Source organism: Oncorhynchus gorbuscha, linkage group LG14, assembly GCF_021184085.1.
Source record: "Oncorhynchus gorbuscha isolate QuinsamMale2020 ecotype Even-year linkage group LG14, OgorEven_v1.0, whole genome shotgun sequence".
In the NCBI taxonomy this organism is placed as follows: domain Eukaryota; kingdom Metazoa; phylum Chordata; class Actinopteri; order Salmoniformes; family Salmonidae; genus Oncorhynchus; species Oncorhynchus gorbuscha.
The window spans coordinates 58,949,299-58,973,238 of NC_060186.1; the positions used below are offsets into that span (position 1 = coordinate 58,949,299).

General features: G+C 44.6%; 2 protein-coding genes across 3 annotated transcripts in view; one reads left to right on the plus strand and one right to left on the minus strand.

Moving 5' to 3' along the window:
• The first annotated feature begins 593 nt into the window (after window positions 1-593).
• Window positions 594-8,978, plus strand: zbtb2b (zinc finger and BTB domain containing 2b). The gene is made up of 3 exons (XM_046298678.1): window positions 594-1,073; window positions 4,821-5,001; window positions 5,294-8,978. Exons 2-3 carry the CDS (start codon window positions 4,829-4,831, stop codon window positions 6,708-6,710), a joined length of 1,590 nt encoding a protein of 529 aa, XP_046154634.1. The 5' UTR covers window positions 594-1,073; window positions 4,821-4,828; the 3' UTR covers window positions 6,711-8,978.
• Window positions 8,979-10,774: 1,796 nt separating this feature from the next.
• Window positions 10,775-23,940, minus strand: part of akap12b (A kinase (PRKA) anchor protein 12b) — a 64,595-nt gene continuing 51,429 nt past the window's right edge. For both annotated transcript variants that reach the window (XM_046298679.1, XM_046298680.1), the window contains 2 exons: window positions 14,368-18,930; window positions 10,775-13,133 (listed from right to left, as the gene is read on the minus strand). In XM_046298679.1, the coding sequence (XP_046154635.1) occupies window positions 14,372-18,930 (4,559 nt within the window). In that variant the 3' untranslated portion in view covers window positions 10,775-13,133; window positions 14,368-14,371. The remainder of the gene's footprint in view (window positions 13,134-14,367; window positions 18,931-23,940) is intronic.

The window sequence follows — 23,940 nt, forward strand, 5'->3', positions numbered from 1 at the left end:
AGGAGTGTTGTACAGTGGTGTTTCTTTAATGTTTTATCAGATTCCAAGTGGCTGCTGGTGGTTCATGTCCTGGATCAAGATCCTCTTGAATTGTATTAGACTCCTCCTTTTGAAAATATAAAATTAGCCTGTTAATCAACTGTAGCACAGCAAACACCTCAGATGACAACTGTAGTGGTCCTTTTAGGCTTGAAATAGCCAGGAGGGTTTTCTGAAGTATTTACCACTGACAAATAGAGAAAAACACACACATAATCATACATAAATGCCCCAAAGTAATTTCTTGCAAATCATACATGTTCTGCACCATGAAACGTGGAATGCAATTTATCCTATAATCTGAAACACACTTTGACATTTGTAACCAACATAGCCGAATTAAACGAATTCATGGGGGACTAGATTAGGCCTTACAAAATATACTGACATTAAATTAAAAAGTTAACTAGTTCATTGCCCTCCCGAACTTTGAGAACCCCAGAATTCTAATTTACAAATTGAACCAAAAGCAGCCAACAATCTGGGTACCAACGTCTGCCTCGCGACAGTTGCCAGAGACTCACCGCGGCGGTAAATTCGTTTGTTTACAGGAAGCTCTTGTTTGCTACCAACCGAAAATGCAAATGCAGTCACGATTGTAGACTACGTTAAACGTTATCTGTTTGTGTGGGGGTGGGGTGGGCGACCTACGGCTATTTCCCCCTACATCGGTTTGTTTAACGTGCCCCAACCGGAGATTGAATAAATTATCATACAGTGCTCGCCCTCTATAGTCCTTTTCGTTTAGCTGTAACGAGGTGGATACAATTCTCTATTCACAGTGACACACGGCGGTTACGGTTCCCTTCCCAAAGAGAATTCGTCAGGCGCCCCGTCCGTTAAGCGAACTGCTGTTTTTAAGTGCCCTACATAGTCATGTGATTGTAACGTAACCCGACCGGAAAACACCGACGACCATCGCTACCAATGCTTCTTGAGAGGAACAGAGCAGCTGCAAGCCCAACGGACAAGTCCTCCGGTAACAAACAACAACACGACTAACTCCACGGATTCAAGGCAAGCAGAGTAGAAAGGTAAGTCTACCCGCACTTCATTACATTTTGTATACCGAGTGATGTAATTTATATACGGGTTCAATAAATCGGTCACTTTGAAGTTTAAGAAATGTATTCGGCGACCACCCCTTGTCCATTTCATGAGGCTCCGTTTATTTTCGCTACACCGCTCCTCTAGTCGGGGGGGCAAAGCAGAGGCTGGCGCCTGAGCCTTCGTGGCGCGCTCGAACACACCGTTTCAGCTCCTAAATGAAACCGATTACAATTATTTTGTTACTTGCCGATGCGTGGGTCTATAGCTAAACTAGACATGCCAGCAGCATAGGCGTTCACCTATAGGTTTTGTAAGGGCTATTTTTTTGTTTAGGACGAAAACGTACTGCGGAAGTGGTTTCTCTGCGGGATATCGGGCCGTTCCACGTGTCTACAATAGGGGCGGCGCTTTCTTACAAACACATAGGACTACTATGAACACATGGTACTTTACTGCTAGATTCCTAATTCTTGAGTGACTGCTCAAAGGTTTACTATTACTAAATGACTCATTCATAATTATTGAGTGTCACAGGTCTCAACAATTGACTGATGGATGTCTGCCTCTACACAAGATATCATGATGGTATTTTCTGATCATGTAAGGCAGGCTTCTTTATTTGCCAGAATGGATTTAATAAACATATTTGTCAATGTTGTTTAATCACCACCAATGCTGCAACATTAGCCTGCAGTGTTTTCCAGCAGTAGTAGTAGACTATTGTGTCTGGACCAGATTGAGAGTTGCTCTCTTCATCTCTTTAGACAACTCCAGATTAGGTGGCTATTTTAGCATGTAAACCTTGGTGGGGCAAAATAAAAAAAAGTGGGATGCATGCCAGCAAAGCCACAACATTAAACAATACATTAAATGCACTATAACGGTGAAAAACGGTGCCCGCAAACTGTTAGGGCCTACAAGGCATCCGCTAAAGACCATGGTGCTTGCCTACGGAGCTGTGAGGGGAACGGCACCTCAGTATCTCCAGGCTCTAATCAGGCCCTACACCCAAACAAGGGCACTGCGTTCATCCACCTCTGGCCTGCTCGCCTCCCTACCACTGAGGAAGTACAGCTCCCGCTCAGCCCAGTCAAAACTGTTCGCTAAACAAACTCCCTCACGACGCCAGGACAGCGGAGTCAATCACCACCTTCCGGAGACACCTGAAACCCCACCTCTTTAAGGAATACCTAGGATAGGATAAGTAATCCCTCTCACCCCCCCTTAAGTTTTAGATGCACTATTGTAAAGTGACTGTTCCACTGGATGTCATAAGGTGAATGCACCAATTTGTAAGTCGCTCTGGATAAGAGTGTCTGCTAAATGACTTAAATGTAAATGTAAAGCTGTCCCAACAGCAAAGTCCCAACACCTTACCACTGCTACACCTGGCTATCAGCGGAACCTTGTCTGGCAGTGAAACAGTTCATTCAGCCTCATTTACTGCCTTAAAAACATTGCTGATATGGCTGACTTGCTTAAACAAATGATGTTTCTAATGACAATTTTAGATGTACAAACTATGGCATAAGGGGATGACATGCAGATAAGAGGCAATCCGTAATTTCGATTGAGACAAAGAGCGAGCTAGGATGGATGTATCGTTAGTCGATATAACCATTTGTTTAGCACTTTTGAAATGTACAGGGACATAATTCAGAACACTGGCCGATCTTACAGTGTTCTCCCTGTACACCAAGTTAGAACCGTAGGATAAATAAAAGGGGCATCTAAGCAGACAATGAAAGCTTTACAATATTCAATGATTACATTTCTCCAAAGCAGGTTATAGGCTACAGTAGAACAGTAGGTGAAATTAAGAGGGGTAAATAGACCACATTTTTAGGTTGAGGTACGTGGGCTACTAACATCTTTTTAAGCTTTATTTAACTAGGCGAGTCAGTTATAAACAAATTCTTATTTACAATGACGGCCTAACCCGGACAACGCTGGGCCAATTGTGCGCCGCCCTATGGGATTTAAAAGGATTTGCCAGTAGATTGTCGACTTGATTCATGATGACTGCCAGCTAAGATGGTGAAAGTATGATGTTGACATGATCAGTCCAATCAAAGCTACTGTACATATAACGTGATTTGACATCCTTTTATCTGTGGCCAATGACCTTGAGCCTTCTTGGATGGGCACTTCTATGGCGACAGTCGAAGGGCTAGAATTTAAGGTCTGCTCTTACACTTGGCAGTGATGTAAAGTTCCCATGAGTGACAGAACACTGAGCCAATCACTGTGCAACACTCCATATTTTCTGCTGGCTTTCCCCACCACCACAGAAAGCACTGAGCTAGGCTGAAACACCTACACACCCAAGAAAACAAAAAGAGACCATGTTTGTATGCGGCTTTATTAACTCAATGATATATATTATTATTTTACATGGTTTGTAAACTGATGTGTTAATGCCAAAAATTGTGTGGCTCAAAACAGATGGGGATCTGCCCCACCTGCCCTGAATGACGAATCGCCACTGGGCAGCCCTCCTTATGTACATGCAAAGAGAAGGCTCCTGAGTCAGCCTAGTGCCTACTGCCCAGGGTTTTGATTTGAGTGTTGTGGTGTTCCTGTGTGGTATAGTGAGAGAATGGGTGTTATACCCTGCAGGTTCCATTCCCATTGGTGGAGGGGTGGAACCAGTCAGTCTTGCCTCAGGAATGTGTAGATATACATAAACCTGATCATGTGACGCCCAAAAGCCTCCAATCCTGTGGTGACCTTTAGGGGTCAACAGCAGCTGTCTTGGTGGCCAGAGCAGAGAGCACACTCCCAATGAGTAAGGGTTCAAAGGGCGTAGGCATGCCAGGGGGTTGGAATCCCGTCAAAGGACTGAGAGCAGATTGTGCCTGAAGAGATTAGGCTACTTACCTAACCATACACCTTTATTCCATGGATCTGTCGGTTTCTATCTGACACTTCTGATTGGCTGGAATTCCAAGGTGGTATTTGCACTCCCTCTGGAGATGCTGAGGGTTCAGAGGTGAGGTGACTGAGGTCTATATCTGAGTAACTTTTAGGTGTCTTATTCCACATCATTCAGTTTGTTTTATACAGTAGTTTTTGTTCAACTGACATAACTGCAAGGAAAAATACATTCAATGTGGTGTGCTCTTTCTTCCAAATGGATATTCCTCTAGCCTAAATATACGGTAGGTTAACCCCTCCTCTGCATCCTGTCCCCTGAGGCAGCTTGTAGGGTTGTGTGAGTAGTCCTCCGGAAGCTGCAGCCTAGAGGTCAATAAGGAAACCACCCATTCTGTCTCCTTTCCCATCGAACGCTTTTGCTAACGTGGTTATAGCCAGCCTTGTGGAAAAACTATCCAGTCAATAGCTCTGCGAATCCCTGAGATCTGGTCATCTGATGTTAAACAGCTCCTTGTACTTATTGGACATTGAGCTGTTGGGCTATGTTTAGGACAAGAGCCCTTCCCTGCTTTGAAATACATTTGATGAAAATATGTTAGATTTGGTATTTAAAGATGATCCATGTTACATAATGTATGAGCATACTATTTTAATGTATCAGAAAATAAGCCATTAAATTGCCTCTATTCAACAACAGCGTTTGTATTGTTAGCCTACATTGGAGTTTGTTGTGGTGTTACAGCTGTCAGTGGCCCTCTCAGACTTCTCTCTTTGGTGGCATTGTAGTCCTCTTCCAGACAGGAAACTAACCAACTGACTGACTTGCCTTCGTCTTTGTGTCTTTCTATGTGCAGGTTGAAGAATGGAGTTGGCCAACCATGGTCTTATCCTCCTGCAGCAGCTCAACGCTCAGAGGGAGTTTGGCTTCCTGTGTGACTGTACCATCGCCATCGGAGACGTCTTCTTCAAAGCCCACAAGGCCGTGCTGGCCGCCTTCTCAAACTACTTCAGAATGCTCTTCATACACCAGGACAGGTATGGTAAACGACATGGCATCGGCTCTATCTGTAGGCTACATTAAGCTAGGCTAACATTACTTTTACTAATGATTTACAACTCAAAGCTTAATACAGCCCTGCTTGGACTGTTCAAACAAGTTCACCTAAAGGTTGTAGTAGAATATGTGCAACTCAATAAGGAAAGGACCAGGTTTATGTATGGTGATCAATAAAAGCTTTTGTTTGCGTCATCAGTGTTTTCAATTGCCAAGATGTTTTGATGTGGCTGATAAATAAAGTATTATTTATACCATGAATTCTCTTTTCAGTGACTGTGTCCGCCTGAAGGCAGCCGACATCCAGCCAGACATCTTTAGCTACCTCCTCAACCTGATGTACACAGGGAAGCTGGCCCCTCAGCTCATCGACCCAGCCAGGCTGGAGCAGGGGGTCAAGTTCCTCCACGCCTACCCCCTCCTCCAGGAGGCCAGCCTGGCCAGCCAGACATCCTTCTCCCACCCAGAGCCCAGCCTGCCCCTCTCTACTTCCCTCTTTGGCATCCAGATCTCCGACAAGCAGGTTGCGCTGTCCGGCAGGCTGCCCGTCCGGCGCCAGCTCTCCTCGCCTTTTGACCTGGACAGCCTCCCTGACAGGAAGTATCCGTCCACGTCTGCTGTAACAGCGGCATTCACCAACCATGCATCCAAGCTGGACTCTTCGTTTCAGGAAATGGTGGAGGCTTCGACCAGCGGCCAACGGGCCTCGTATGAGGAGCATGGAGGGAACACCCCGACAGGAGAGGTGCCCTCCTCGGGTAGCTCCAACACCATTCTCCATGTGAAGCCGAGCATCATGAAGAGGAATGCCTCCTTCAGGAAGCACTACTCCTGCCACCTGTGTGGCAGCCGCTTCAACCAGAGGAGCCTGTTGAGGGAGCACCTCCTGCAGCACAGCCTGGCCCGGCTCCCTCTGGTGGCCAAGCCCAGCGGTGCACACTCACCTGTCCTCCCAGGAGGGGGAGCAGCCACCACACCAGAGGTAGAGGAGGTACTGCTAAGGGGAGGTGGAGAACGGTCCGCTGCCATGACAGTTGAGATGCTTAGTGACAGCGAGCAAGCACCGCCCTCTAGTTTCAGCATGGACTCTCCCAGAGCAGAGTTGTCGGGGTGGGCGACCGGGTGTCAGTCCCAGGCCGACACCCCACCTCCATCGGACATTGCGGATATCGACAACCTGGAGAGTGCTGACCTGGACCGCGAGGTGAAGCGCAGGAAGTACGAGTGCGCCACCTGCGGACGCAAGTTCATCCAGAAGAGCCACTGGCGAGAGCACATGTACATCCACACGGGAAAGCCCTACAAGTGCAGCGCCTGCGGCAAGAGCTTCTGTCGTGCCAATCAGGCGGCTCGCCACGTGTGCCTGACCCAGGGTGCCGACGCCTACACCATGGTGGACCGGCAGAGCATGGAGCTGTGTGCTGCAGGGGACGACACCAGCCAGATGGAGGCGCTGTTCCTAGGCTCGGCCAGGCCCTACAAGTGTAATGTCTGTGAGACCACCTTCTCCAGCCCCAACGAGGTCATCAAGCACCTGTGCTTCAGCCAAGGGGCTCTAGTTGGCCTGCAGGGGCAGTCAGGGGTGCGGCTGCTGCAGGGGGAGGAGTTTCCCAAAGACGAGGGCTCTGATTCGTCCGGCGCCGCCACCCTCATTACGGCCATAAAAACTGAGCAGATCTTGGTGGAGTAGGTCCACAGCACCAGAACCAGTCTTATATTTTTATTCTCTTATATACAGTATGTTTATTATTTCCTTTGGTAAATGATGGTCAGTAGTTAAGCTAAAGATTTAGTTAGAGGTATATAGGAGGGGTTGTATATCTACTGAAAATGCTTCCTCAGGTTTATTTAACAGAAAAGCCAGAGACTTGGACTTGTTTCAGTAGGAACTGTCTATTAAGTGTCCATGTGAAAACCACACACTGTACTAAGTCTTCTTTCCAACATGACGTTGCATTTGTTCTCCTATGCATATGTCACTGACCAATTGGCAAAGTAGTATGTCGCTGTATGTTTCTCAATATGTGCTGCAGTTGAATTTGTGGTGTAATTATGACTAGGGCTTTGTCTTATTCCCAGTCTCTTTCTGGTGCTTAATTTACATAGGTCTGTCACATTGGTTTCTGTTACTTAATTTAAAGTGGCCGTTGGCTGTGGTCGAGCCTCTCACTCAGCTTTTAGCTCCAGACAGGAACAGGAAGTTGAGAGAGAGTTCCGGAGGAAGTGATGTTTCTCTACAATCAAATGGTGCAGGAGATACCAGGGGAAGCAACAGGCAGGCAGGTGCAGACCGAATGGTGGTCTCAACACATCTGCTGTAAAATAAAAAGTCTCTCCTTTTCCAAAGTGTTATCTCGTGCAGTATACTGATGAAATAAGTATATGCCCAGTGCAGAATCAACCTCATTCCATGGCCTATTAGGTCCAGTAGGCTGTGTCTTCCTTTGGCAGTTTTCAGTAACCTTGTAAGCAGAACACGTACCATGACATTTAATAATTCCGTGGTATAAATTCCCTCTGTACATCGTTTTGAGCAGCCATTTTGTTACTTTTTGTGCAACGTGTGCCAACTGTGGGTATGAAAAGAAGCACAATTGCCATAGACGAAACAGGGAAATCTAGGCCCAAATTAAGGATTGTGTTGGTTACTCCAACAGAGGCCTCAAAGCAGAAGCAAGCACTGTAGCTTTATAGGTGATGTTTACAGTCGTGCCATTTTTATAAACCTTTGTTTATTTTAAATAGCTACAATCTGTGCATTTTAAACACATTTATGTTATCATATTTTGATGCCTACATGTATTGAAGGGAGTTTTCAATTCTGTACAATATTGTACACCTTGCCAATTGATGATCATTTGCTTGAATTTGTTCTTGAAGACCTTATTTTGTGTTGGATATACCTTTCTAATTTTATATACAATGCTATATTTACAAATCATATTTTTTATTGCAAAGTTTGTATATTACTAATTGGTTTCCAATCTAGAAAACAATTGATTTAGTATAGTGAAGGTGTACGTATATTTGTTGTCAATCTCTTTCCATTCAAGGCCTTGGTGTTACTGACAAAATTCTAGTATGATATTTATCTTAATCTGCTGCGGCTTCATTTGCAGTTACTCTTTCCCTCTGTTTGTACAGTACAGTTTGGTGGCAGGGAGGGTAAGGCTCAGTTTAATTTTGACCCCTAGCCCAGTCTCCTCTAGCTTCGTTCTATCCTTTTGGATCTCATAGACTAGCTGAAAGAAAAATGGCCATCCATATAGTAAATATGGCTTTATGGTTTATGCCTATCCTATCTAGACTCTATTCAGGGTGGGGCCAACTGGGACTGGGGTTCCATACTACTTTCGCACAAATGGAGTCTTCATGCTGAGCAAATTAGACATAGTTCAGTCACATTTCCATTGGCTTAAAGACACAATATAAAAGTGAGCTTAAATGTGTTACATGGGGGAAGGACTCCTATTTCTCTCGTGACTCACTCTGTGTTATAGTATATTCAGGCATTGTGAAGTGAATACTACTGAAGTGTACTTCTCAGAGGTCAACATATAGCACGTTTCTCCTCATCAGTTAGTCTCTGGATTCTCCCTGCTGAGCTCAAGTTGTACAATGTTCAACCACATTGGTCGTAGGTGTAAACTAACAGCTTAACGTCTTTCCCTGTGTCAATTATAAAATGTGTATTTATGCAAGCGGTTTGTCTTTTCTGTGTTGGGATATTTTTGGAAACAAGTTTCAGGGGTAATGGGGAAGCTGGGCGAGGGAAAGTCCCCGACCTATGATCCTGGAGCGTTCACACTGCTGCCCTCCCAAAGCTCAGTTGAACATGTACTGTGATATCTCTGTGTTCTCAGGAACGTCAGTTAGTCTTCTGTGTAAATAATAAAGAAAACTATTTTACATTTTCACAGTGAAGAATGAACAATTAAAGAGGTGTTTTGCAGAATTATATGGCATGATTAATGATTTCTTATTCAGCTGTGTTCATCCCAAGAATACATGCATGTTTGATTTGAGATGTTTTACTCATCTTTTGGCTTTGGTTAAATAAACTCTAGACATCGCTACGGAGGGTTTCCCGGTCTTTCATCAAGCCCATCCAAATGAACACGTGGTTGTTGATTAAATCGTGGATTGGTGTTGGACTAATGTCAATGTATTGGAATTAGTTGATCCTGAAGATGTTACAAGATGTCTCCACTTCATAAAAGGGTTTTGGCTCCTCTCCCTCCTTAAAGGACAGTGGCGTTGTTGTATCACTCTGTAGGGTGGGGAAAACTTGGGTCTGTAATGTCATTTCTGCATTCAATTCAAATTCAGAGTTTTCTAGTTAATAACCCATAACAGACCCGAGCTAAAAGCTAAAACATTCATGATTTACAGAGCTGTCCACCGTTTTAACTGGCTTGTTCCATGACAACTAGGCCCAGGTAAGTTATACTAGATAGAGCAGTGGGACTGAAGTGTAAAGGCCCAATGCAGTTTAGTGTTTGAAAAGACCACTTGAAATTACAACCAGTTTTTGAGGGATGGAGTTTTGGTCACCAGGCAGTAAATTAGTTAATAGACCAATAACAAAGAGAGTTCCAAACCTCTCTGCCAATAATAGCAAGTTTTCAGATTTCCCCTCCCCACTCAGACCACTCCCAGACAGTCCAAGATAGATTCTGCTTGAGAAATTGCTATTTTTTTAAGACTAATTTTTGTTTCATTTTGACCATTTTTAATTTAAAACAATCACAGTAAGGTACTTAATTGTTAGCTAGAAATATTTTTTTTATTGGGATAAAAATGGCTGCGTTGGATCTTAAAATCTCTTAAGGATCCGCCCCTTTTTTTCAATTTTTACCTAAAATGACATACCCAAATCTAACTGCCCGTAGCTCAGGCCCTGAAGTAAGGATTTGCATATTCTTGGTACCATTTCAAAGGAAACACTTTGAAGTTTGTGGAAATGTAAAAGCCATGTAGGAGAATATAACACAATGGATCTGGTAAAAGATAATACAAAGAAAAAAACAACCGTTCTTTTATATATTTTTGTACCATCATCTTTGAAATGCAAGAGAAAGGCCATAATGTATTATTCCAGCCCAGGTGCAATTTAGATTTTGGCACTAGATGGCAGCAGTGTATGTGCAACGTTTTAGACTGATCCAATGAACCATTGCATATGTTAAAACATTTGTATCAAGGCTGCCCAAATGTGCCTAATTTGTTTAACTTTTCATGTTCAAAATTGTGCACTTTCCTCAAGCAATAGCATGGTATTCTTTCACTGTAATAGCTACTGTAAATTGGACAGTGCAGTTAGATTGACAAGAATTTAAGCTTTCTACCAATATCAGATATGTCTATGTCCTGGGAAATTTTCTTGTTACTTACAACCTCATGCTAATCGCATTAGCCTACGTTAGCTCATCCGTCCCGTGGACTGGACACCGATCCCGTTAACGTATATTTGCCCATGTTTTGAAAAAGCTGTAACAAATTACTAATCCGTACTACAGAGGCAAAAGTAAGCCATAAGTAGGCCAGTTTATTTTGTGATCTTTCAAACATTTAAACATCTTGAGGATCATATGCAATGGTGTCTTGCCAATATTACTTCTGCATGATTTCGTGACATCCTCACCTTGGACATCATTCTCCAAATATTTTTACAGTATGATGGTATCAGTTTCATGTGTGATAATTAATACACTAAATGTAGTTCAGAACCAGATAGAAACAGAAACTCAGGTACACATTTTTATATTGCTAGCTTTATTTTTGAATGAAATATAGACAGGTTTCTGTATCTACTATTAACAGCTTGGAAAATGTAAAAGACAGAATTAAGTCCATGCTACAGATACATTATATGCTTATAGGTTATTACAATATTATTTTTTGAAGTGCATAGGTATACAATTTGTACAGATGTTACCAGGTTCACAGTTAGATTGTGTTACAAAAAGCTCGGGCGGATCTAAGATGGAGGTGTTTCCAAACCAAATGCAATAGAATAAGCAGAGAACACAGACTGTTTATTCTTTATTTGTACTATTTTACATAAAACAAACATTATGGATGTGTGTGACAAATCCACAGTCAAAGTAAAGTGAAACAGTGACCAGATATAGTGGTCGAGGCTTCTAGGATTTCTCTCCTGTCTCATTGGTCAGTCAGCTTTGTGAGGTGTAAAGTCTAGAGCTATATTGTCAATCATCATTTTGACATCCGAGGGATAAATAGGAAGCACTCCATTCTCACAGTATGTGCCCACAGTAGAATTGGCTCATCTAGCCACCCTAACTAATCCCAAAATCAGCATTTGAATTTCATTGGTAAATAAAAGTTGACTTGAAGATAAGTACATCAGGCTTGACCCAGAATGAGGCATTTGAGACAAATTGGACACATTTCGTCCTGCTGATGTTCTATCATTTTAGCAACCATAGATAACCTACCCTAAGTCAATTTGGCTTGGCTACATAGAAATGTCAATATAAGATGTTCTCTTTGTCTGGTACCATGTGATTTGTGATTGAGTAGTTTGTACCATCTAAAAATCTCACTGTTGCCAAATCAGTGAGGTTATGACTTACTGTACTGTCACACAAGTTACAACATGAAATGCATGTGTGGAATGTATTTTCAGCAAACAATGTTCATTTGAAAATGCAATGAAATGTAAACATTTCCAACATTCAAACATAAACATACATAACAGCACTCACCAGTGGGAATGGTCAAATATATCGACTGAGAGATGTGATAGTCTGCATCGGCAGCAGAGGGCGCCAAATAACTGCACTCCAAACTAGCATACAATCCTCCCTACGAGCGTACACTGTACACCAGAGATGGACGGATAGATCACCATTTCAAGAGATCAAGCAATTACACATATTTTGAAGTGCTATCCACAACGTTAACAGAAGTCATACACTTGAAAATACAAGACAATCTAACGTGAGATATATGTTACTCTCCCCATGCAAGTGTATGTCCATCATAGTACACGGCATATTAACAAATCAGTGTCACCAAATACCTCTCTCACAATATCAAACCAGACTGAGATAATAGTGTTTTATTGTATTTTTACACGATAATCAAAGACATACTTATTTCAGAAAGTAACAATACTTTTTTTCACAGTCATTCAGGCAGTGAAGTATGTTTTATCTACAGTAGGAGCTGAAAATATATTGTCAGGCTGAAAGGTGAAGGGAAGTACAGTGTGACAGAACATGTCAAAGATTAAAGTTTGTAAGATTGTTGCACACCTATTGACTTTCACCTCACTCCATGTCTTCACATTAAGTCATCGTCTGCAATCAATGATATTGGACACCGTCATTGAAATCACATATGTACCATGGTTTAGTTAGAATTTCTGCAAAATCCAGACATCTTTGAATCTAAGTCTTACATATGTTTGAGAAAATGGGTCACATATTCCATACAAAAAAAAATAAAGGATGGGGGAATGAGAGAATATGCATAAGATATAAATACAATATACAAGATAATAATCCTCCAACTTTGAGACCACACACACACACACACACACACACACACACACACACACACACACACACACACACACACACACACACACACACACACACACACACACACACACACACACACACACACACACACACACACACACACACACACACACACACAAAACGGACAGCAGACTCCCGAGCCACAGCAAGGTCATCAAAACAGAAAAGGTAAATCACATTGATTACGAGCCAGATGGGAAGCTTCAAAGGTGCAGGACTGTGGCTTGGTATGTGTGTAGGGAGATCGATGCTTCACCTATGGAGGGACAGTGGGGTGGGGATGCCACCTCTGTGTGACAGGCTGGGGCTGCAGGACAGGGGCATGGGGGAAGGAGAGAGGGGTGGGGTGGAGCGAAGTCACTCTGGGCAGGGTGGGATGGAGCTCAGTCACTCAGTCGCTCAGGGTAGGGTGGGGTGGAACTCAGTCTCAGTGTGTCTCCACAGTGTATCCTCTCACTCTCTCTCTCTTGCTAACTTTCTCACTATCACTCACTTCTTGTTCAGGACAGTCCGTCTCCCAGGCAACCATCTTGCATCTACAGCTAGGGTATAAATAAATAAATGTTATTCGTAAATGGGTACCATTATCCTTGGAAACACATATCAAAAACTGGTCTCCAACCTCTGGATAACAATTAGGAAATTACTTGATTTATTTAGAAAACTTCATTCAGTGGATTGTATCTTCTTATGGATTGTTCTAATAAGATACTTGCATCTGAGAGTAGTTTGAAACAGGAGAACTTAGTGCCTCATACGCCTGAGTGGAAAATGCTTTTTGGGATGTTGTAGACTGCAGTACTGCTGACTCAGAACCCCCTATATATCCCTCTCTCATGTATACCTCTCTTTCTTTCTCTGCTCCACTTTCCCCTCTCTTCCTCCCTCCCCTCTTCTCTGTCTGCTCCGTCATCCATTTTTCTTGGTTTTGTTTTTATGACTCAGCATGCTTAGTGGGACTGCTGTGCCAATGCTGCTTTCAGCCCGTTGTAATTCACTGACTCCTCTTTTTGCTGCAGTGCTGCGTTATTGCTTATTAAACATATAACAGGCCGCGCCCTTTAATCAAGTCAAATTTCAGGTGGACCTTGTGTAGAATTGACAAATAAAGTGATCTGAATCTTAAAAACATGTAGGTTATTCTGATATGTTTGCTTGACTCCATATTGAATCTGGGATGAAGGGAGAAAAGGAGGAGGATGAGGGAGGAATCATAATCAGTCTGTCAGCACAAGTTCATCTGCCCCTCACACACCGCTTCTCTTTATAGACCGCGGCCTACAAACTAGGGGTCAACCACGGCATTCCTGCTTTGATATAAAACGACCCCAGGTTACTCGTACCTCGAACAAAAGCTGTTTCATCTGGTCAGCCGGAAAGTCTCCCCCCCCCCCTGATAAAAGTGGTACCCATTGATGTTTTTAAAAAGCCACCATGAGAAGATTGTTTGATACGCTGACAAAGGAATTCTGGAAATAAAAAAATGAAAATAGTGTACTCTTTTCTATGAACCTTTTCATCATGCTAGTTGAACATAATAACCTTAATAATATGTCTAGAATTGGTACCTTGGTCAAATACTAAAAATCGCTTTCTTTCACTTTCTTGTGTTGGAAGACAAGGGAGACGGTATGACCAGATGTCTCTAAAATATGTAGCATGACTAACATTAACTACAACCATTTCATTGTGGGGAAATACTTTTGGGACTCTTTGACATATAAACATCAACTCATTACTTAATCATAAACATAAGATATAAGACAGACTGCTTACCTGCTCACGATGTAGCTGAGAGCTCTGTGGAGGAGACAGTTTCAATCTCCCTCACTGCCTCCTCGATCACCTCGATCACCTGCGCCATCACCTCCACACGCTTCACTGGCGTCGCCTTCTCTGCCCCTGCCTCCGCTGGTCTGGCAACTGTCACAGCCATGGCGATGGCAACCTCCTCTTCCACGATGTTAGCAGGGGCCTCTTGGCTGGCAGTCACAGCTGGGGTGTCTGGTGTGGATTCAGGGGCTGGCGTGACTTCTTTAGCCAGGGCTTCCTTTGTCTCTGGTGCGCTTACAATGGCATCGATTTCTACCACCTCCTCCATCTGGATTTCCTTTGCTTCCTTCTCTTCAACGATCTGTGCCGCTTGACTGACCACCTGTACTGTATGTGGGCCCAAAACCTCAGCAGTTGTCTCGTTTGGCTGGGCTGGGGCTTTCGGTGTCTCTGTGGGCCCTTCTGGTACTGGGGTCTCTTCTGTCACCACCGCCGTTTCTGACTTCTCATCAGCTGCCTCTGGAACGGGAACCTCTGCTATCACTTCCTGAACCATCTTGATTACCTCAGCTTGTAGAACTTCCTGAACCTCTACTGCCTCTATGTTGCTCTTTACCTTTTGGATCTCCTCCTCTGCCTTTCCATCTGACTCACTCTCTGTCTGTTCCACCTTTACTACAACTTCAACCTCTACAACTTTCTCCTCACTTATGTTGACCTCCACTGCTTGCTTTAATTCCAATTCCTGTTTTATCTCCTCAACTCCCTCTTTGACAACATCCTCCGCCTCCTTGTTAACCTCTTCCACGATACTCTCTGTGATTTCAACTATGACTGGAATTGTCTCAATGACCTGAACGGCCACGTGAACTTCCTTTGGTGGTTTTTCAGCCTCGGCTTGTGCCTCTGGAGCAGCAGGCTCCTCTGCAGGAGTTTCTGGTGCTGGTGCTTTAACTTGGACTACAGGAGTTTCAGCAATGACAGGTTTCTCCTCTGCTATTTGTTCAATCTCTTTCTCTATCATTGCTACTGCCTGGACTGGTAGTGCGTCTTCAGGTGTCTTCACGGTGGCTGTGACGCAGGCAGGTGCTTCGGGTTCAGCCTCTGCTTCAGACACTTTCTCCACAGCGTTCAGGATGACCACCTGAGAAATGACCAAGCCCGTCTCCTCCATGGCCTCTGCCTCCTTCGTCTCCTCGGCCTCTGTGACACCAACCTCAGTCACTTTCACTTGGATTTGGTAATCACCCGCAGGCTCTGCAACTGCCACTGAGACTGTTTCCACCGCCATGGCCTCCGGGATCTCCACTTGCTGGGTTTTCACGGACGGTGGGCTGATTAGGCACACAGTCTCCTTGACAATGACAAACTCTTCAGCAGGGGCTACAACAGCAATGGCTGCCTCGCACACCTCAGTAACTGTGGCCAGATCGAAGTCAGTTAGCAAGGTAGCCATTTCTCTTGTGACAGGCTCATTCACCTCCTCTACAGGAGCGATGTCTTTGATGGCAGCTGTCTCTTCCACCTCCATCTCCTCACTTTTGACCTCAACGACAGGTGCCTCAGAGATCTCCACAATGTCAGCGGCAATAGATTCTTCGACAGTTGGTGTGATGGGGTCCACCAGCTCCACTCTGGGGGTGTTCTCAGTCACTACAGGGGCCTCGATGATTTCAGCCTCCGTCTGGATATCATTGATCACGGCTAGCTTTTCAACTTCAGGCTCTTTGCCCTCAGTGGCTATCTCAGGCTCTGAGATATCTTCAATAATCTTCTCTAGGGAGGTCTCCAGGAATGTGCTGTCGACCTGCTCCACTTGAGCCTCAAACATTGGCTCTTCAATAGAATCAGCCGCCTCAGTTGGATCACCATTGTCCTCCACTGGCAACTCAGCAGACAGAGCATCGCTGATCTCAGCTAGACACTCCACGGTGGGAATCACAGGCTTCTCCACCGCCACCTTGGCAATCTCCTTGGTGCCCAGGCCAGTGCAGATGGCGGTGGCCTCAGTTTCTTTATGCACCATCAAGACAACCTTTGATTCGCTCTCGGTGAACTCAATCGGCGGTGTGGGCTCTGGGATGGACGCAACATTCTCCAGTTGGACCTCTGTGATTTCTACGGAAGTCAGGCTTGGGAGCTCATTGACCAGCTCCACAGCCTCCTGCAGGACCTCCAGAGACTCTGGCTCAGGCTCATAGGGCACAGGGGTGGTTTCTCCAGACATGTCTGGAATCATCTTTGTAGTCACCTCGGCAACAGACAGCTCAGGCTCCTTCTCCAGGCATGTGACCGCCTCTGAGGTCTGCTCTACAATGTCCTCGGCGAGAGTGGTGTCAGCAGACTTTGGGGTGGCGGCACCCTCTTCTGGAATGTCGCTCAGCTGATCATGTGGAATCTCCTGGAGGTCTTCCACAACAGCCGTGGCTGAGATCCAAGAGGGGGATCTCTCTTCGGTGGAGGATTGAGCCTGAGTGATTGGTGCTGCCTCCTTAGCATCCACTGTCTCCACTGTCATTTCAAATTCAGCCTCTTCCTTAGTCTTGGCATGCTCGTTGTCGTATTCTGAGAGGGGGACCACGGCTGGTGTGTCAGAGTCTTCCTCGCCAGACCCCAGATCGGAGGAAAGCTGCTTCTTCTTTCTACGTCCAGGGATGAGTTTCCTCAGAGAGAATGAGGAATCTTCTTTTGAGATTTCATTGTCTGAGACAACCGGTTCGGCACCGGACTCATCTGTCTTATCCTCGACTTTGGGCTTCTTCCTATGTGTGACGAGGCGCTTGAGAGTATCCCAGGTGGACTCTCCTGCGGCGGGGCTAGTGGATGGTTCAGGGGACACCGTGTTTTCCTGATCAGCCTCTCTGGAACTTCCAAGAGGAGACTCTGTGGTCTTAGCCGGTTCTTCTCCAGCTTGTGGCGCCTCCTCTTCCATTTTGGTCTCCTCATCTTCAGAGTCAGAGGTCTTCCTGGTCCTTTTCTTATTGCCGCCCATACACATAAGGGCCTCCCATGAGACTGAGGTGTCCATCTTCATCCTTTTGGACTCCTCGGTGCTGCCCTCCAGCTTTTCAGTGGCTTCGGTTTTTGGGTCCTCCTCAGTGGATTCCGGCTCCTTCTCTTTCTCCACAAACACGGCACTCTCAGTGGAGGACAGGGTGCCCGACTTGGCTTTCTCACCAGTTGCCTCGTCCTCACTCTCAGAGGGCCTCTTGATGCGTTTCTTGGGCGTCACCAGCTTCTTGAAGGAGGACCAGGGCATGATACCTTCTTTCTTCTTCCCTTCATCTGAGCTGGTTACCTCCCCATCAGCCTCTTGGCTGACCTCAGCTTGGGCGGTATCTACCCCGATGGCATGCTCACCAGACTCCTCTGGAGACGAGGCCCCACTGTCGAGTTTCTGGACCTCTGCTGAATCTGTGGAGGTTTGGAGTTCAGCTGCCTGTTCCCCAGACTCGGTCAGCTTGGCCTCTGCGTCTTTCTTGTCTTTCTTCTGTTTCTTGGTAGAGAGCTTCTTCAGGCCGGCCCCAGTGAAGAGCTTTTTCAGTGGGCTTCCCTGGGCCTTGACCTTCTCCTGGGATGATAGCAGCTCAGCCTCGGTGGTGACCTCGACTGGGGCGTTGTCTGCTTCCACAGCCTCTTCAACTTTCTCTTCCGCTGGTTTGGCATTGTCAGAAATACCGGATTCTGACATTTCTACTGCAACCTCGGCTTGGACCTCCTCTTTTATCTCTTTGACAGGTGCTTCCACTTTCTCAGTTTCTGTGGAATAATCAGGCTTAGCCTCCTCTGGTGTTGTCACTGGTTCCACCTCCTTCACCTCTCCCTCAACCTCTTCTTGTGCTTTCTCTCCATCCTCCTCCACCACAGTCTTTGCTGTTTCCTCTCCCTCCTTTATCTCCTCCTCGGCAGCTTTCTCTTTTGGTTCCTCCTCTTTGGGCTTCTTGATGCTTGCCTTCTTGCGCAGATTGAAGAAGATTCCCTGTGTAAAGAACCTTCTGAAGGGGGACTGAGTGGTCTCCTGGCCAGGTGGGTTAGTTGCAGCTGGGTCCTCAGGCTCTTTCTCTGTAGCTTCCGCTTCAGCTCCCTCTGCAGCCTCTTCTCTGACTGCCTCTGCAGCCTCTCCATACACGGTCTCAGATGGGGCATCCACTGGAGTGGCGTCAGTCTCAATGGTGGAGGTATCTGGCTCAGTTGCCTTCTCCTTCTCAGATTTGACCTCCTCCTCTGCAGTGGTGGCTTCCTCCTTAGTTTCCTCAGACCCGCTGGTCTCTCCTTCCTCCACGTCCTTGTCCTTCACCGTCAGCAGCTGCACCGGCTCCGTCTTCTCATTCTTGTCCTTCTTCACAGTGAACTTGAAACCAACAAACTTAAAGATCTTTTTGAAGCCCACCTCATTGGCTTCGCCTGGTTTCTCCTCGACCTCCTTCTCCTCTGCAGAGGTGATGTTGTTTGTGTCAGGTGACACATTCTCATCCTTCTCTCCGTTCACCTGAGGGGGCACCTCAGCCTGGAGGGAGTCCATTGTTTCAGGAACCTCCTCCTTCTGAGACACGGACACGGCATCAACTGAAATGACAGAGAGATAAAAAGCAAGGTAATATACCCATTCCCACAAACAACAACCGATAGACACTCTTTCTCTCACACAGGCACATAGGGGGAGCCAGACCAGAGACAAGACTGTATCAGGACAAATGGAAAATGTGAGAAAACCATTTTAAAAAACTCAAATAGCATCTTCAACATCTGAAGATGACCTAAACCACATCACAAAAGCAATAGCTGACCCCGAGTGAATTTAATCAAGCAGTATGCAAGGACCAGAAATAGAGTTTGCTCGTTGACACCAATCAACAACAATGAAATTAATTCCATTGCCAACGCTTGGACAAAGATCCAATCCCAAAATAAAGAAAGCTTACAGGCAAGGGTGTACAGATGTAGGATCATAATTTGATCACTCTTTTGTTGCTGAGAATTTCCACTTTGACATTTAAGACTTTATTTGCCCTCACAAAAAAAGTATCAACCCCTATAAAAATGGCCATTAATTATAATCCACATAATTCACATTTCCTGTTGCTGCAGGATTAGCTAACTAATAAGCTAACTAGTCATTAATTTTTTTTAAAGATCCTGCATCTATATTGCAAACCCCCCCAGCGGTGTTGCTTTTTCCAAAACTATAGCTACCACCTCCTTATCCACTCTCATGCATCTACTGTAAGAACTAGTTTCTCTATTTGACAGAAAACTGTTGAAGTGACAGGTGAGAGAAACAGAACACACACACACACACACACACACACACACACACACACACACACACACACACACACACACACACACACACACACACACACACACACACACACACACACACACACACACACACACACACACACACACACACTGCCTGACATTTCTGCCATATCTATCTGTGTTTTGACAGGAGTGGGTGGAGGTAGTGGGCTGGGGTTGGGCTTAGTTCACAGGCCATTTAGACTTCTGAGGCCTCTTTTCCTCTAGCATTCCACTACAGCAGGGGAAATCTCACATCTGTTGCTGGGAGTCTTTTCTCTGGGGGTCCTCAGCCTACCCTAGGGCTCTCAAAACAAATTCACAGCATTTTTTTTATACATAGATCTCAATTCACCTAGATACACACCAAGGCTGGGAGACACGCAGTCGTTTAACCAGGCAAACATGCTCATATTCTCATAGTGACCCCCCCTCTCTCTGACTGACAGATAAAACCACTCACACCAGTATGTGCACCATGCACACGCACACATTTCCACACAACAAACACACATTTCCACACACACAATACACAGATAAAACAACAGTATGAGATTATACTTCAATATGAATAATCTTCCCTATGACAAATCTGATAATCCTATGTTTTTAGAGCCAACTAATTAATAGTCTTACTCATAAATTTCTCTAAGAGAATGAAACAATGTGAGAAAAAAAGGTAATATATCAAAATCAACTTTAAACCAAGCCACAAGCCGTTGGAGCATAATGTGCACTATTAGAAACATTAGCAGTGAAGATGATGCTCCTCTTGTCTTGTCCATGAATAAGATACAGTTCTGGCATTTGTGCCAGAGTTTATCTCTCTAATCTGTTCACTTCCTGTTGTTACATTACAGTGGTGGAGCTTCACACGTTGGTCTGACATTCCTGGAATATCACTGCTCTAAGAAAAAAGTTGCCTTCATTCATTGGCTAAAAAAACAATTTTGACCAACATAACCACGAGTATAATAAAAAAAAACATTCACCAAATCTCACATCAACTCAATCTAAATCTGTGTAATATACATTCTACTCGTTTGGGGCTTTTGTGAGAGTGAGGTTTACAAAATCTATTTTGGACATATGGTTTTGACGTGAGGAATGTGAGCTATGTGAGTCACCCGGAATTAAATTATTTTAGAATGCTGTAAATATAAACTGGTCTACAGCAGCCATCCACTTCCCATTGAAAAATACTATTTTTGTACCCAATACTTGGTTTCAGCTGTATGTGGTATATGTTACTATGGGCCTATCCCCCACCCAACAAAGATATCCCTCTAACCTGAATTCCATCACACACAGCTAAATGAAGACTGCATTGTTTGCGTCATTTTTCTCTTTTTGGTCTTTGGCAAGGCTTTCTTGGGCTGTTCGTGCACACACAAAATTATCAGGCAGGTCTACGCCCCTTCGTCAGTCATTTGTCAACAGTAGAGATTCTTCAATAAAGTTGCTGTTGTCGTTCAACGATAATACATATTTTTTTACTTGATAAATACACCAAACATCTTAGTACATTTGAGCGACTAAGATTTCCCCGGGAAAAAAAAAAATCAAAACTAATGACTTTCTTAAAAAATTTTTTTTAAAGCGAAGGTCTTTTAAAAAGAGAATGTGAGCACACTCGTTCGGTTCGCCTAACCGATTCCGGATAGGCGCCAGCCGAACCGAAGCCTGGGGGTGGGGGTTGGGGGGCAGGGTTAAATAATGGGGCTGTAGATGGGAATGGGGGGGGGGGGGGGGGGTTGGAAGCTCTCTCTCACATAGCTGTTATTGTTAGGGCAGTTGTTACATTGTCATGCCATTCCATTGTTAGGGAATGTCAAGACCATAAACAACATGCAAACAAACCCAACCCCTGATGTAAAGGCCCAAGTGATCCCAAAATTTGGAAATACAGTTTAGAGCTGTATCTCAGTCCTAAACCAATGTGTATAAGTCAATCGGTCAGCCATATGAATAAACAAAAATGTTTCTGTCCAAGACACAATTATACTGTGAAACAGAGTCAATCCTTAGTGGGGCTGTACTAAGCCATGTGTATCTATGGCTATAATAAAACACAGGAACCATGATGATTTAACAGAGTACCGGCGTCTTCAGGTACGTTTGATCTTTGTTTTATGGCCAACTTTTTACAGGCATAGCACCATTAACAGGGTCGCTCCTACGGCTGGTTAGGGAAGAGGGGAAAGAGGAGTCAGGGGTTATTAGAGTACAGAGGGGGAGGATAAGGGGGAGGGTACATGAAAAGGTGGAATGAGTGAGGGTCAGTTCTGACTGGCACCAGAGGAAAGTGAGGGCCCGGGGCTAGGAGTAGGCAGGGGTGAGTGTAGACGGGTGAGGAGAGAGACAATGGGGTGAGGGTAGAGGAGGAGAGAGAAGAGGGGGTGAGGGTAGAATGATGCCTGAGGGACCAGTCTGAGGGTGTTACAGATCTCTGACACACTATCATAGTTTAAATGACTTATTATTTTAGCTAGCTGTGTGTGTTAAGACTATGCACAGGTTAAATTCCATGTAAATCTATCATTATTCCCTAGCGTCTCCAAAGAGATGTGAAATTTGATAGTCTCTGTTGTGGCTATAGTAGATATCTGGCTCTTTGTGTGTAAATGGGGGTTGTTGGGATGCTTGGGGGCGTTTCCATCTCCACTCATGCTGGAGTGGCTGCTTTTGGGGGAGGTGGTGTCAGTTGGGTGGCGTCCTGCTATTCTATCCAGACAGTATTTGCAAACTTTGCCAAACAAACATATGCAAATCCCTGCTCTAATTACTGTAGTCTGCTGTGGGAAACAAAGTGAACAAAAAGAGTCAGTTAAACAGAGAGAACCCCCATGAAGTCTGGCCCAGCCTACCCCTCCCCTCCTCCATCTCTTCTCCTCTCTCCCCCACTATTATAGGTGTGGCCCCACTGTCTCGGAGGGCTTCTCTCCAGCCGCTAGAGGTCACAATCAGCACTGGGGAGCAAACAACCGTTATCCAACCATTTGGCCTCTTCTATTATCTGATCCATCTAAAGACAACAGTTTATGACTATATATGAGCTCACACCCTAAGCATACAACCCAACTAATCCTATATAGTCCATTAGTTACACTTAGAAATAGAGAGCAGGCATATCACTATATAAGCACTGGTTATTTCTAGCATTCCCTATTCTGATGCAGAGAAAGCCAACTTCTGCTCTTACACATAAAGCAGAGAATAGCAACCAAGCCCCTTTAAACTATCACTTTGAGTTACAAAGGTTATAGAATATCTCTCTCTCTGCATAATCAATCCCATACGTCCCCTACCCTTCCCACCCCTCCCTACCCATTCTCAGTGGCCAAGCAGTATCACCCCACTGGGAGAAGAGATCCAATTTAAACTAATTGAAATACTTACCAAGAATGAGGGTGTGCAGGGCTGGGACTCTAAGAACCAGATGAGACCTTGGCTTAAAACTGGCTTTGAAGCATTTGAACATAAATATAATCAAATAATTATACCTGGCAGTTGTCGAAGTGCGAAATTGCTGTTTCATGGTGGAAGCTACTAGGCAGTTGTAATGATGTATGGAATGTATACATTAGGAGGTTCAGGGAAGCAGGGCTGGCAGAGCTAGAGTATCGTATACCATGACTGGTCTTGGCTACAACTGTAGTCGAGTTACATCAGCGAGAGGGGAAGACGCTCTCTAAGAATTACCCACAGCCCAGTCACCAATCTGAAACAGATACCAATACCAATCTAACGTCATGAGAGATAAATGGATATACCCACGTATCTGAGTGAGCCAGGTTCACCAAGTATTTGCATACTTCCAAAGCACACAATGTCGGGAGAAAAAAATGATACAATCTCAACAATGGTGCTTTTTAAAATCCCTAACATAAGAGTTCAAATCAAAGTCTGTGACCATGTAGTTAGTTAAAGAGACCAGGCGAGGACAGCCTCAACCCACAATACCAACCACACCCTCAAGACAGCAATGCCCCTGGCTACACTTGGTCGCCTAAGGAGAAACTAGAGTTTAACCCCTTCATGTTATGCTAATTACATGACTAAAGAACTATCTGAAAGGGATTGTTAAACGTTAAACCACTACTTAAAGAGCACGGAGTCTCCCTAATAGAAACTAAAAAGATCATTCAAGTTACTCAGTCATCATCATATCTGTCAATTGGGATGAAAGTTCACGTTACATCAAATGAAAGTAAGTTAAACAACATTATGCTCAACTTCTCAATGACATTTGACACAGTGAGATCATAACTGAAC